The sequence below is a fragment of the Mesocricetus auratus genome, unplaced genomic scaffold (assembly GCF_017639785.1).
Source record: "Mesocricetus auratus isolate SY011 unplaced genomic scaffold, BCM_Maur_2.0 Super-Scaffold_100015, whole genome shotgun sequence".
In the NCBI taxonomy this organism is placed as follows: Eukaryota; Metazoa; Chordata; class Mammalia; order Rodentia; family Cricetidae; genus Mesocricetus; species Mesocricetus auratus.
The window spans coordinates 25,698,181-25,711,356 of record NW_024429198.1 but is presented as its reverse complement, the minus strand read 5'-3'; the positions used below and the strand labels follow the sequence as shown (position 1 = coordinate 25,711,356).

Genomic DNA, 13,176 nt, shown 5'->3' with positions numbered 1-13,176 from the left:
TAGGCGAGAGAGAGAGAGACAGAGACAGAGACTTGGCCTCGCATGGGCTTTTTAAATCTCAAAGCCCACCCCCAGTGACCAATTTCCTTCAACAAGGTCATACCTCCTAATCCTTCTAATCCTTCCAAAGAGTTCCACTCCTTGATGACTAAGCATTCAAATATAGGAGTCCACAGAAGCCATCCTTTTGCAAACCACCATCTGATGCCAAGCAAAGCTGGGGCATGCCTGTTTAACTTCTTGAGGAAACATGGGCAAGATTGAAGAATGGGGGCCAAGTGTGAGCATGCACAAAGAGTCCAAGAACAAGGGTATGACTCAGGGACCATCTAAGTCTCACAGAAGAAGCCCAGCAAGTTGCCAGCTGTGGTGTTCTAGCCACTTCAATAGGACAGCAAGGCAGAAAAAGGCTGTCACAAAAAGACTGTGTCTTTGGTTTAGAAGAGCAAATCCCGAGGAGGCTTACCTAAGCCTTTTAAAGTTAATCAGAGAGTAATTTCAGCAACATAGATGGAAAGAAACAGGAACTGCGAATGAAGCTCCATTTGGTAGCTCAAATCTACTGAGAGGAATGAGGCTGATGCAAGTTTCACCAGTTTCAAACATCTGCCTTTATGGCAAAGGGAAGATATTTCAGGAAACTGATCTAAGAGCCCACAAGGCTGACCCAAGGTCCATGGAGCAGGATACCCATATCATTAGCAACTCCCAATAGTCACCTGTCAACACTGCAGGATTCCTGTGGATAAAATGTTTAGTGACTCCCACTTCCATTTTTTAAAAGGAATAGGCGTAGCTGTCATCTGTTGGCCACCCCGACTGCTGTATAGTGTGAATGCTGATGACAGGTAACTTATCTTTTTGGATGGAGATTGACAGACAAAGAAGTGCTACAACAACCTAGCCTCATGTACATCTTTCTTAGGCAGTGGCTCTTTGAGCTTTGGGAATATAATTTAACGGAGTATGACACCAGGAGCCCTGTAAATAGATGAGCAGCATTCTGCAGATGGGAAGGGTGTCAGTGACTTGAAGACAGAGAATTGTCCACGATAGATACATTCTAAAGTGACATTAGTGAAACCAGCTCCATTATGCTACAATCCCCTGCTCTGCAGTGTGGGCAGAGCGCATGATCTCCTTCTTACTAGGCCATTATGGCCAGACAAGGCTGTGTCTTGTGAATATGGTAATTAGTCCAGATGTTCAGTTTGAGGTGAGATGGAGGCCATGCTAGGAAGGCTAGGTTGTCAAGGGCTTGGGGTAGTATCTGGCTGACAACTTGGAGACCTTGGCGTGAGGCTCCTCTGACAGAGTGGGGCAATAACTGCATGTTGTTTGTGTTTGAGTCAACAGAGCCACAGTGACAGAGCATTAGAAAACAAACTCAACTGCACTTTTATGCTTGTACCAATGTCTGTTTCATCCCATCTTGTTGCTGACCTCTGGAAAACCGGTACCTACAGTAAGCTCTTGCTCTTCAAGAAACCCATTCCAAAGAAACATCAAAAATAAAAAGAGTATTCATATATTGTCTTGCACATGTTAAAAAAAGAGATGTGAAAAGCCAAGGAGATTTTTCTTAAGGCTAAACTCGCTGTAGATTGAGTTACACACTGAAAACTTTTTGTATAAATCATTAACTTTGTTGCTGGCATTAATTGAATTTGTGGAGAGAATTGATTCATTTAGATGTTGCCATTCTGGGCTTCTTTGAATTTAATGCTATCTAAATACCATAAAATGTATTAATCATTTCTTATGGCTGTTCCTGGAATCCTGTACCCTACACTCCCTTAATCCAATAATCAATTATCTCCACTGCCTGGATCAGGATGAAGTTTCTCTGATGTGTGATCTCCCCATATAACAGGGCAAGAGATATAAGAACTGCTTGTTTAACAGAGACCAAGGTACATCAAGTATTTGGCTTTTCTGCAATTCCTGGTAGTTCTCCAGAAAGCATAGTTACAGAGAGGCATCAGTTTATAAAAACAATACATACTCCACATTCTTACTATCTATCTCTTTGTTATTCGAAGTAAAAAGCTTTCCTCTAGTAAACAATCCATTATCTAACACCCCATAATATGCCTCATATAAATGAAGAACATGTTAGGTGTGAGACACCCAAACACATTAGTCATAACTTTTAAAGTCCTTTTCTGAAAGTGACTTTATGAAGTCAGGCGTACAGACAGAACATGGTGTGTTTGGCCACAGAGGTTGGCTGCCTTGTCCTTCCAGTCTGTTCAGCCAGGGGAAGGAGAGGGTGTGTGCAGAGTGCCTAGATGCCATAGAAGTGTTTGTGCACAGCCTGAAGTGACTTTGCCCAAATGGGATACACAATGTGACAATTTAAAATCCTTCTAACTAGTTTAAACTCTTACAAGCCTAGGGAAAAGTACAAGGAATATTTCTCTATGTTCAGCTTCCTCACCTATCAACTGGTGCTACATGGAACACTGCAGACCAGCACAAGACTGTTTCAGGGCCACTTCAAAAGTGGCAAATCCTTTCTGTACCTGACAGTGGCCTTCCTCTCTTTCTAGTCAAAAGGAATGAAATCTTAACTAGTAAGAAAGACACTGGGTGGAGGAAGAAGCAAAATGGTCTTTCTAATTGCTTTCAAGATGTATTCAAGACCTCAAAACTGCGTGAAAACAAACCAGTGTGTCTATCCTCTGTTTACAGAAGTACATGGCCACATAGGAATAAGGCATTTTTAGGGGACTCCCTGAACCCATGACACTGAGCAGGAGTTCACATTTTTTATTAAAAGGCACTGGAAGCCATTCAATTGGATGGTGTGTGTGTGTGTGTGTGTGTGCGCACGTGCGCGCATGTGTACATGTGTGTATGTGTGATGTCCTAAAAGTAACGTGAACTTCACCTACAAGTTTTCACTCTCAATAGTGTCAGAATGGGATACGCATTCAGTAGGCAAGGGAGAGAAAAAGAACAGAGAGTAGATTTTGGAGTTAAGGCAAAATGGTTATTCTATAACAAAACAATAAAAACACCTTGTGGCAGTCAAGTCTAAGGTGAAACGTCCTGATAGAGCTCTAGACAGTGAATGTCTTCATGGAAAGCAATGTCCACTGTGGCTGCTACTGTCTGCAGCTCAGGTGGGATGTTTATTCACAGACTAGAGGGTAGAGAGACACAACCTTCCAGGTGTTCTCGCTTTCCTGCACCTCAGCCCGATCGGAACTTCTTTATCTTACCTGCCCTATCACCAGGACCTGCTGGGGTTTGCAGTCACTGACACAGGACTAACCTACTATCTCAACAGCCATCCTCCAGCAAGCTCATGTTCTGGATGCACAGAAGCCCAGCACACAGGTGCCTTTGGCTCCTGAGCATCCAGTGACTTGAGAACGGATTCCCTGGGCCAGTTGGAGCATACAGGGACACAGGACCAGAACTGAAGGATGTCAGAAAAGTAAGGTACAGGTTAACCTTAACAAGAGAGGAATGCCATAGACAAACTAAGCTAGATCCCAAAGTGAAACTGGCTGGACTGGGATGGCGGGAAGCATGAGGATGCTGGCATAAGAACATGACTGGCACCTACCTTTCCTCCCGGTTTTGACCCACACACACACGGCCTCCATGCCTGGGGGTGGGGTTGCTGCAGGAGCGTTGCCGCACCTGGAAGCCAATGCCACAGGTGGTACTGCAGGGCGACCAGGAGGTCCAGGGAGTCCAGCCTCCATTCCTGCAGGAGAGGAAATGATTCAGCATTTGGTCGAGTCAGCTCAGATTCTGAGCCCTGTCTGCTCCTATTGCAAACAGCCCTACATACTGTCAAAGTAACTCGCTAGATTATTAGAACTTTACAACTTAACTTCAACCTCAACAACATATTTCTGCTTTTAAATTTTTTCTACCTATGAAGACAATTGTTACATAACACAGAAACACACTGATTTTAATATTACTTTTAAAATTTTAATTTTCTAAGCTTTAAAAATACATGGAGCTTCATGATATATGTGATTTATAATTTGAAGACCATGTTGCATATGCAAAAGTAAGTAAATAAAAGTGTCTAAAACTAACAGGACTATCAGAAATTGGGAAATAAGTGAGGCAAGCTTCTAAGTAAGTCTTTATTATATGAGCTTAGCTTTGCACATTTCTGGAAGCTGCTGAGATGCAGTTGCAGGTAACCACAGAGCCCCATGAAGTAATGACAGAGAGGATGGCAGAGGCTTACAATGGAGTCAGTACATGGCCACGTGCCTACACTTCCACAGCTTCACTGAAGCAGGCCGACTTACTTATGATTTTAATCTGAAATAAGACACACTGTAAGCTTGTTTAGAGGGTGATCTTCCAACAGGAACTGCAGGCTAAGGGACAAACAATTTCAGCCCAGAGATCCAGTCTTTTAGTAATGAAACAGCAAGAAACAGAATCCTTGTCATCTTCAAAATAAGTCCAGTAACCTACGGCAGGCACTCATGGAATCCACCTCCTTGAATAGAAATTATGTGGAGCAAGATACAATATTGACACACCTGTGTTCTCTGTTTTATTATACAGCCTTATCTTTGTGGCCCTCCTTGGCGTCTTTAAACTGTATGGGGGTAATTGGACTCACCCTATGAAAACAGCTGACAAAAACAAGCCTTGCCTTCTTTTTGTCTGCACATGCTGCTCTGACCACCCTTCCCGGGCATGTTAGGTCTCCCTGCCTTTCATGCAATTCAATTATCCCAACCTATCTTCAGCTAGTGGCTTCGTAGGTAGTTTCCCCTCATTGTTTCTGCATTTTAGACTTCTGAGAAGCATGTAAGATTTTAAGAAATGGCCTGTTAATAATCAAGTGAGGAAGGAACTTGGCAATGGATTCAAGAAGCTCTCCTGATGACATGGTGTACAGAGGAAGCAGGCAGGACGAGCAAGTGCAGTGAGAAACGACCATGAGGCAGCTCAAATGACCTCAGTGGATCCTGACATGCACATTGTTCGGGTTACCAAGGGTTTGAAGTCGGTAGAGCTGGGGTATGTTGAGTTCTGATCTACCACTGCATAGAGCAAAGATTCCTTCTAGATAATGCATCATGTTCCACCAGTAGGGTTTTTTTGGCCACATGTTTCAGAAAGATATTAGTTACAGGTCATTTCCCTCAAAGAAGCCAATTATATTGAGTAAATTAGTAATGTTTACCTATCCAATTGTGAGCTTATAAGCAATTTTAGTTTACAACGTAACTTACAGTTTAAAAATTTCTTCCACAGATGATTTAATAGTTAAGTGATGGGTATCCCTCCCTTTCTGCCACCTTCATCTGCTAAACGGATGGCTTGTATTAAGAGTGACTGCCCAGATCTCACCACACTCCGAGATGACATGTGACTGCACATTAGAGGGACCCGAGGCACACACCTGGAACAGTTGGCGATCTCCATTCTGGGTCCCTCGCACTGCCATCCACCACACTGTGGAGCTGGGCTGTCACAGGAGCGGGACCGGCAGAGGCAGGATCCCACAGCAGGGCCATCCGTGTGTGTACAGGGTGTCCAAGGAGACCAAGGGCCAAAGCTCCCATCCACAGTGAGATTTCTGGTCTGGAAGGCAAACACAAGCAATGGTGTTAGAAAGGGTAAAGCTGCCAAAAAACAACCTGAAAACACAAGATCCCATCCCAAGCGGCAATCATAACGTTTTCAAAATATTTAAAAAAATTAAAACTGGCAGTTTGTGTGGGAATATTTTAAAGCCATGCAGCGTAGCTCACTGCTAGAGATGACAAGAAGGATGGAGTAGAGAAGAAGAGAGAGAAAAGGAGGGAGGAATGAGGATCAGGGGAAGAGGAAAAGAAGAGTAAGAAGAGGAGGTGGAGGAATAAAGGCTAATGACTCCGGAATGAGGGTTTGGCGGAATGAGCCACCAATGTGGGAAACCTGAGGAATAAGAAAACTCCACAGATGTACACATCTGGTGGATGGTTTTACACACCCTAAAACAACAGAAGTCCAAGAGGGATTTATCCTGGTTTGGCCCAAATGTTATTTGAACATGACAATGGTTGATGTCAGGCACGTCCATCTAAGTGGCTCTGAGTAATGAGACTGCTATAGTTCTCAGGCTTATTCTGGCCAAGGCTATGCTGTAAGCACCACTCAGAGTTTATATGCTGGCCAGGACAGGCTTGGCATATGCTTATGACCATATGTGACAGCTACTAAGGGCACTGGAGGACTGTGCTGCCAAGGATGGACAAACTTGTAGGGTACTTGTGCAGAGCTGTTCAGAGTGGAAAGGGACGGGTAAGGCATCTGGATAGGACCCTTGATGCCAACAACAGCTTTAGTGATTACAGAGGAATACTTGTGTAGGAGGATCACATGACTGGGCTCTTTCTTGTCACTGAGAGTCAATGGCAGGTGCTTTGTTGTCATTGTGGATATAAGGAGTTCAAGGCAGTGACACCGAAAAAGAGCTGAGTGCACAGTGATGGAGACTCTCACACAGTGATGGAGACTCTCACACAGTGCTGGAGACTCTCACACAGTGCTGAAGACTCTCACACAATGGCGGAGACTCTCACACAGTGCTGGAGACTCTCACACAGTGACAGAGACTCTCACCCAGTGACAGAGACTCTCACACAGTGCTGGCGACTCTCACACAGTGCTGGAGACTCTCACACAGTGACAGAGACTCTCACCCAGTGCTGGAGACTCTCACACAGTGACAGACTCTCACACAGTGCTGGAGACTCTCACACAGTGGCGGAGACTCTCACCCAGTGCTGGAGACTCTCACACAGTGCTGGAGACTCTCACCCAGTGACAGAGACTCTCACACAGTGCTGGAGACTCTCACCCAGTGGCAGAGACTCTCACCCAGTGCTGAAGACTCTCACACAGTGCTGAAGACTCTCACCCAGTGCTGAAGACTCTCACACAGTGCTGGAGACTCTCACCCAGTGACAGACTCTCACACAGTGCTGGAGACTCTCACACAGTGCTGAAGACTCTCACACAGTGACAGAGACTCTCACACAGTGGCAGAGACTCTCATACAGTGGCAGAGACTCTCACACAGTGCTGAAGACTCTCACACAGTGCTGGAGACTCTCACATGGTGGTGGAGACTCTCACACAGTGACAGAGACTCTCACACAATGCTGGAGACTCTCCCATGGTGGTGGAGACTCCTGCAGCTCACTGAAGGCAGAATGCTGGGCTCTGGCATCATCTGTCATGTGGTGATGGGTTCCCATGTGGCCTGGGACATCAGTGTTTGAACAGTGAAGAGTGAGTAACTTTCTGATGCCATAAGAGATCCCTTGAGAAGGGAGACTCATGGGGCCAAAGGTTAGGCTCCGTATCCAAGGACTAAAGTCCCAGCCTCTATTTTAGTATGAAGACAGATGAGTCTTCATTTGATGAATTCTGATGATGAGCACACTGTGTATTTTCTCTTTGCACTCTCTGACTCCAGACTGTCTTCTCAGCCAGTCATTACGTGAAAGGCACAAGCCTCAGAAGGGACAGCACTTTTGATACAGAATTTCTTTAAGTACTATGGGAAATATTTGCACATTATTGTGGTGGTTTTCTCTGATATGCTGGCTAATTACAATCTATTGTAACAGAAATGGCTCCGCAGTGTGGTTCTCTATTCCTTCTCTTTTTCTGTCAACATTAATGGTTTTAATTTCCTAAGGTGGGTGGAACTGAGCTCTCCCTCCAATCTCCATTGCTTCTGTATTGACTGTGGGCCGAGGGAGGATGTGGAGGTGCCCTATCTGAGAGCAAGTTTGAACATGAGTAGATAAACAAAGGCACATTTCCCAAGGGGAAGCTCCTTCCTCCCCAAAGTCCCTATAACACTCCTGGCCACAGGTCCTACTTGGACCATTGGGTTCCATGGAAACCATGCACTTCTGAGGAGCACCATGCCTTGCATGACAAGATGATTCAGACCTTTGAGCTGACAGACTCTCTTGCTAAATCAGCAAAGGACCTTCTTTGGATATCTTTCACATTTGTGTTCCAACCTCCTCCTGGTACCTATCCATTATGTAACTAGGTCTATGATAAGAACCATATACAGTCTTTTGCCGGCTACATAAACACTGATTCTTGTTATCAATGTAAAAATCCTAAGTCTCTCATTCAGGGAATGAGAGGTTACGTGTGGTGATTTGTGTTATTTCTATACACATAGCCCACACTATCCTGACTATTCATATATGCCATTGTAGGCATTGCTAGAAGGTACTGACTTCTGAGACTGGTGGAGATTCCCTGGGAGTCTGCAGAGTCAGCTTTCTCCTCCCCTGTGCCCTAGGGCATTGAACAGGAGTGAACATCTCACTAATTCGGCCACATGCCTGCCCAGGTGGGGAGATTCCAACAAAGAAATGAGAAGGGATAGCAACTATCTACCTGTGGGGTATTCTGGGGGCTAAAGGAAGAGGCACATGTGTGTTTGCATGGCAATTAGCCCATGGCTTCCTTGAGCAGTAGACACATCATCAGGATGAACGCTGCTGTTCATCCTGGATGTGCAGATGAATGAAGTGTACATGCTTCTGCAATGGCATTTTTGTGATCATCAAGGCAGAGTAGATCTGGATGACAGAAAACTCTTCTCAAGTGTTTACAGACCTGGCTAGAGGGCATTTTCTGGGAAAGGGAATCCAGGACAAAAACTGATACTATGGGTAAGATAAAGGAGGGCCAAAGCTATTGTGGGTGTTTTCACATCGGAAATAGTGGATAATTTTAGAAATCATGGATAGGTTTATACCATTGGCTAGCATTGTTCAGGAGTGAAACAGGAGGCCTACAGAGCAATTGCTGAGCAGATAAAATGCAAAAGAAAGGCCTGTTGAGCCAGAGCTTCATGATGCCTGCTGGGGTTCTAAGACTGCTCTGAGCATGACAGACCAATGCCTGGCCCATTTGGAAAAACCAGCTATACATGAAAACAATATGTCACACTTCTTCAAATCTGATGCAAAAACCTAAACAGTGAATCTAAGCAAATGTATAAATCAAGACAACTCGAAAAGCTCCAAACAGTAATACACAGAGCACCAACATCCAGGCAGTTTAAAACATTACCCCAAATATAAAATTTTATATAAAAATAGCTCTTCCTTGTATAAAGCCTATTTTTCCATTTATTAGACCCTGACCTAGTCCTGTTGTGGGAGAAGGAACCAGAAGCCTCCAGAATATTAGTTCTGTGTCAGGGAAAAGCAAGCCTACAAACAAAATGAACAAACAGAAAAGCCTAGTCATTGGGGCATCACACTGAGAAATACACACATGAGACGTCTGTCATGACTCTGCCAGGAAATAGAATGACAGTCTGTAGGACTGTGCAGGGAGGTGACAAGACCAGAGAGCTTTGGGAAAATATCAAGAGACGATGCAGAACCAAGGGACCAGCTGGGCAAGGAGACCCAGCTGTCCTAAGCTTGAGGGTTAGAACGTGGGTAGCACTGCTGGAGCCAGGTGGGAGACAGAGCTAGCTAGGTACCATCGTGTATGCATGGCCTTTGTCATGGAATCATGGAACTGCTGGCAGGAAAGCTCTGAGCTGAAGAAGGGGCAAGGGAGATAAACCCCATGCTCCTTCCAACCGTCATGACACAGCTGAATCCAGGCCAACAATACAATGCTACAGAAGTGGGAGGAACAGGCTGAACACCTGTACCAAGGAAGGGAAGGCCTTAGCATGGACAGCTCATGGAAGAAACTGAGCTCCTTTATATGGTTAGTCACTTGAAACATCTTACTTCTCAGTGAAGGAGTAAAGGATAATGTAAGTTATGAATGACCTTTTTCCTTTTTTTAGGATATCTGAATCCTCTAAACATTAATCAGAAACTCTGAGAAGAAGAGATGATTGGAGGGAAATTAGGAGATTAGGGGTAAAGAAAATTCTTTCCAAGTTCATCTCCATTGTGTTTCTCCTTGAAAATACAAATACAGAGCAATGGCTTGGATAGTTATCTGTCTGAATGCTACATAGAAAATTCTAATGTTGTGAGACCAAGAAGAAACCAAGAAGAAATAGAGCATAACAGTAACAAAGAAAAGAAAATGGAAAAAGAAACCACCCATAGCTCTACCCATGTGCTTCCTTGAAATGTATCTCTTGTTCTGTAGGGAAAATGCAATTCTCAGTTTTGCAATCCAAGGAGCCCTGGATAGGAATGCCACTAGAGTAAATAAGTTTTATGCAAGAAACACTGAACAAGAAGGGCTTGGAACTCCTTACATCAACTATTGTCCAACATTATTCAGGGCAAACACTAGCATTTAACCCCAAGGCTATTGGTGGATCCTAATTGATCTAAGACAGACTAGAAATATTCCAAAGACTTGCATGTTAAAAACTTGGTTCCTAGAGTGTAGCACTATTGAGAAATGAATGGATGATGAGGGCAACATCATTACTAATGGATCACTACAACAAATTTAGTACTTGATGGGCTGTGAGGTGGTAGGACCTATTTGGACAAAGTGAGTCATGGGTGTAGGCTGTCCTATCCCTGGAACTCTGTCCTCTTCCTATTTGATGACTTCCAGAAGGCTGGCAGCTTTGACCATGCAGTATGTTCTCTGCCATCAGGGTTAGTCTTATCTCAGGCCCAGAATCAATGGATGCTAATGACTGTGGGCTAAAACCATGGGGCATAATACATTTGTTTCCTTTCAAGTTTGCTTTCACAGTTACTCTATAACAGCCGTGAAAAGATAAATGACACACAAGGATTTTGTGACTTTAGTCAGTACTGGACATTCAGATGGAATTCTTGTGAAAGACTCAACAAGGAGAGTTTTTGGAGCATCTATAAAAACTTTTTTCCTCCAGCTAAGAGAGAAAAGTGTTTCTGCTTTTTGAATTCTTTCTGCTTTGAGTACTGTCTTGTGAAGGTGGAATGTAATAAACATTTACCTTGTATGTCATCTTAAAATGTCCCTAGGTATTTCTTGGTGTCCCTGGCAACCATCTCCCTTTATGTCCTACCAAGATTCACTACACTAGACATTCTTTGTTCTTTCTGACATCAAAGAGGGATTTAGGCAGAGAGATACCATTAGAATTTCCTTCCTAAATATATGACCAAAGCAAAGATGAGCTGATAAGAATGGCATAGAAGACAGGGTGGTGGTGGCACATGCCTTTAATCCCAGCACTTGGGAGGCAGAGGCAGGCGGATCCCTGTGAGTTCATGGCCAGTCAGGTCTACAGAGTGAGTTCCAGGACAGGCTCCAAAGCTACATTGAAAATCCCTGTCTCAACCCCACCCCCCTAAAATAGGTGGTATAGAAAAGTGGGGAGGTTTACTTCATATAAGTGACAATGAGTAAAGACCAATGAAACATGGTAGTCATTTCCATAAAAAAGTAGAAGGGGAAGGAGCGGCAGCCACGGGTCGGGAACACACAGGAGGTAAGAATGCAGCTACAGCGACTAACGTGCAGAACGAATATGGCTTCAGCTCTGTCTAGCAATGAGGAGGCTGAAGACAGGAGAGGCATCTTCAATCCAGAGTTGTTTAAGTTTGTCACAATACATTCTGGAACCAGAAGAATGTGCAAGCCTCAGGGTAGCATGAGAGCAGTGAGCAAACTCCCTGCACAGCAGTTAGCCACATGTCTGGTTGGATTCTGGATGCCTAAGATTGAGAATCTGCCTAGAAGACAGGACTAGGAAGAATGGTGTACATGCTGGTCTTAAATTTTGAAATTACGATATTTTAAGATTTTCATAACTTTCTTTAAAAGGGCACAAGTGCTGGTGGTTGGCCCCATGAGCAGATGCTTGGCTAGCATAGACAAGGTCTGGGTCCCGCTCCAGCACTGGTAAATGTGAGGTGAAAGAAAGCACTCTAGAATGAAATGTCCAACTTCTCTCTAGCTTTCTCCCAAGTGACTTTCTTCTTAAAGCCTGTGCTTCATGCTATCAAATACTAAGTCAGAGTAAAATATGCACCAGTCATCCACAGGATGTGACAACCACGGGGAATTCATTGTGATGCTTTCTTGAATCCTCATCATACCCCAAGTGAGATGTGTCTGTAAAAGATCCAAGAACCAGTGCGAGAAAATTGGTTGGGGAACCTGTGCTGTGCTATCAGCTGTGCTTCGGTAATATGGTTTTGTTTGTCTTTTTTCTGCAAGAGCCTCCCAAGAGTCAGGTGCATGCAACTTTACCTCTCCAGACACAGAAGAAATAGTTTCCAAGAATTAGATAGAGAGGATCCATTTTTGTTACTGAGAATTATCCTTTCATGTTGACTCATTCATTCACCAGGTCTCCAGTGACCCAGTGTGCATGTGTATTAGTTGAGAGCACAGGTACGTCTTTACACTCTTCTTACATTTGACCAATATTCTTTATTAAAACATTTAGTTCTGTGCTTTTATTAGTGTGTGTATGTGTGTGTGTATGGCGTGTGTGTGTGTGTGTGTATCCATATGAGGCCAGAAGAAGATGCTGTATCATTTGGAATTAAAGTCACTCATTCAGACATTGGTGCTGGGAACCAAGTTCACACCCTCCTGAAGGGTAACAAGTGCTTTAACCACTGAGCTACATCTCCAATCCCTCTAACTACTGTCGTTTTATGACTAAATTGGCCTTAAATGTTTATCTGGACATGTTTTCTTCAGAATTACTAGATCTTTCCTTATTTCCTCAGTCTTTGATATCTACTTCCAGTGTCTGCATGAAGCAGGATATTGGATAAGCTCCTCAGGAAGTTTTGGCTCATGTTATGACATCAATTTAATATCCACCCCAAGCTTATCTCTTCAGATGAGTTATAAGGAAAGACTGTACCTTTGCAGAGGATGCCGCTGCAGTCCTGTGTGGCATCTAGTGGACTAGGGAATAGGGGCGATCTCTATCTGGTGCCTGTGAGTCCCAGTTAGTTCATCACTAAAATGAAACAATAGTGCCCATCCATGGACATCACCATGGACATGAAACAACCCACCAGCCAAGTAGGAAGTAACACTTGCAGAGTCAATAGCACAGATCCCAGAGGTAGAATGACACTTAAGGGACATCCCTTCTCAGGAACGCCATAAGAGATCTCCATATCTTGGGGTAGTGAAAGCTGTGAAGGAGCATATGGATCCTGTCCTGTGGGTTATGCCTTAGAAAAGGCCATTAGTGAGAAGTAC

The 13,176-nt window shown here is 44.0% G+C and overlaps 1 protein-coding gene across 2 annotated transcripts in view; it reads right to left on the bottom strand.

Moving 5' to 3' along the window:
- Positions 1-13,176, bottom strand: part of Sema5a (semaphorin 5A) — a 427,756-nt gene that overhangs the window by 60,119 nt on the left and 354,461 nt on the right. For both annotated transcript variants that reach the window (XM_040757698.1, XM_040757699.1), the window contains exons 14-15: positions 5,399-5,580; positions 3,578-3,721 (exon numbers count right to left, since the gene is read on the bottom strand). In XM_040757698.1, the coding sequence (XP_040613632.1) occupies positions 3,578-3,721; positions 5,399-5,580 (326 nt within the window). The remainder of the gene's footprint in view (positions 1-3,577; positions 3,722-5,398; positions 5,581-13,176) is intronic.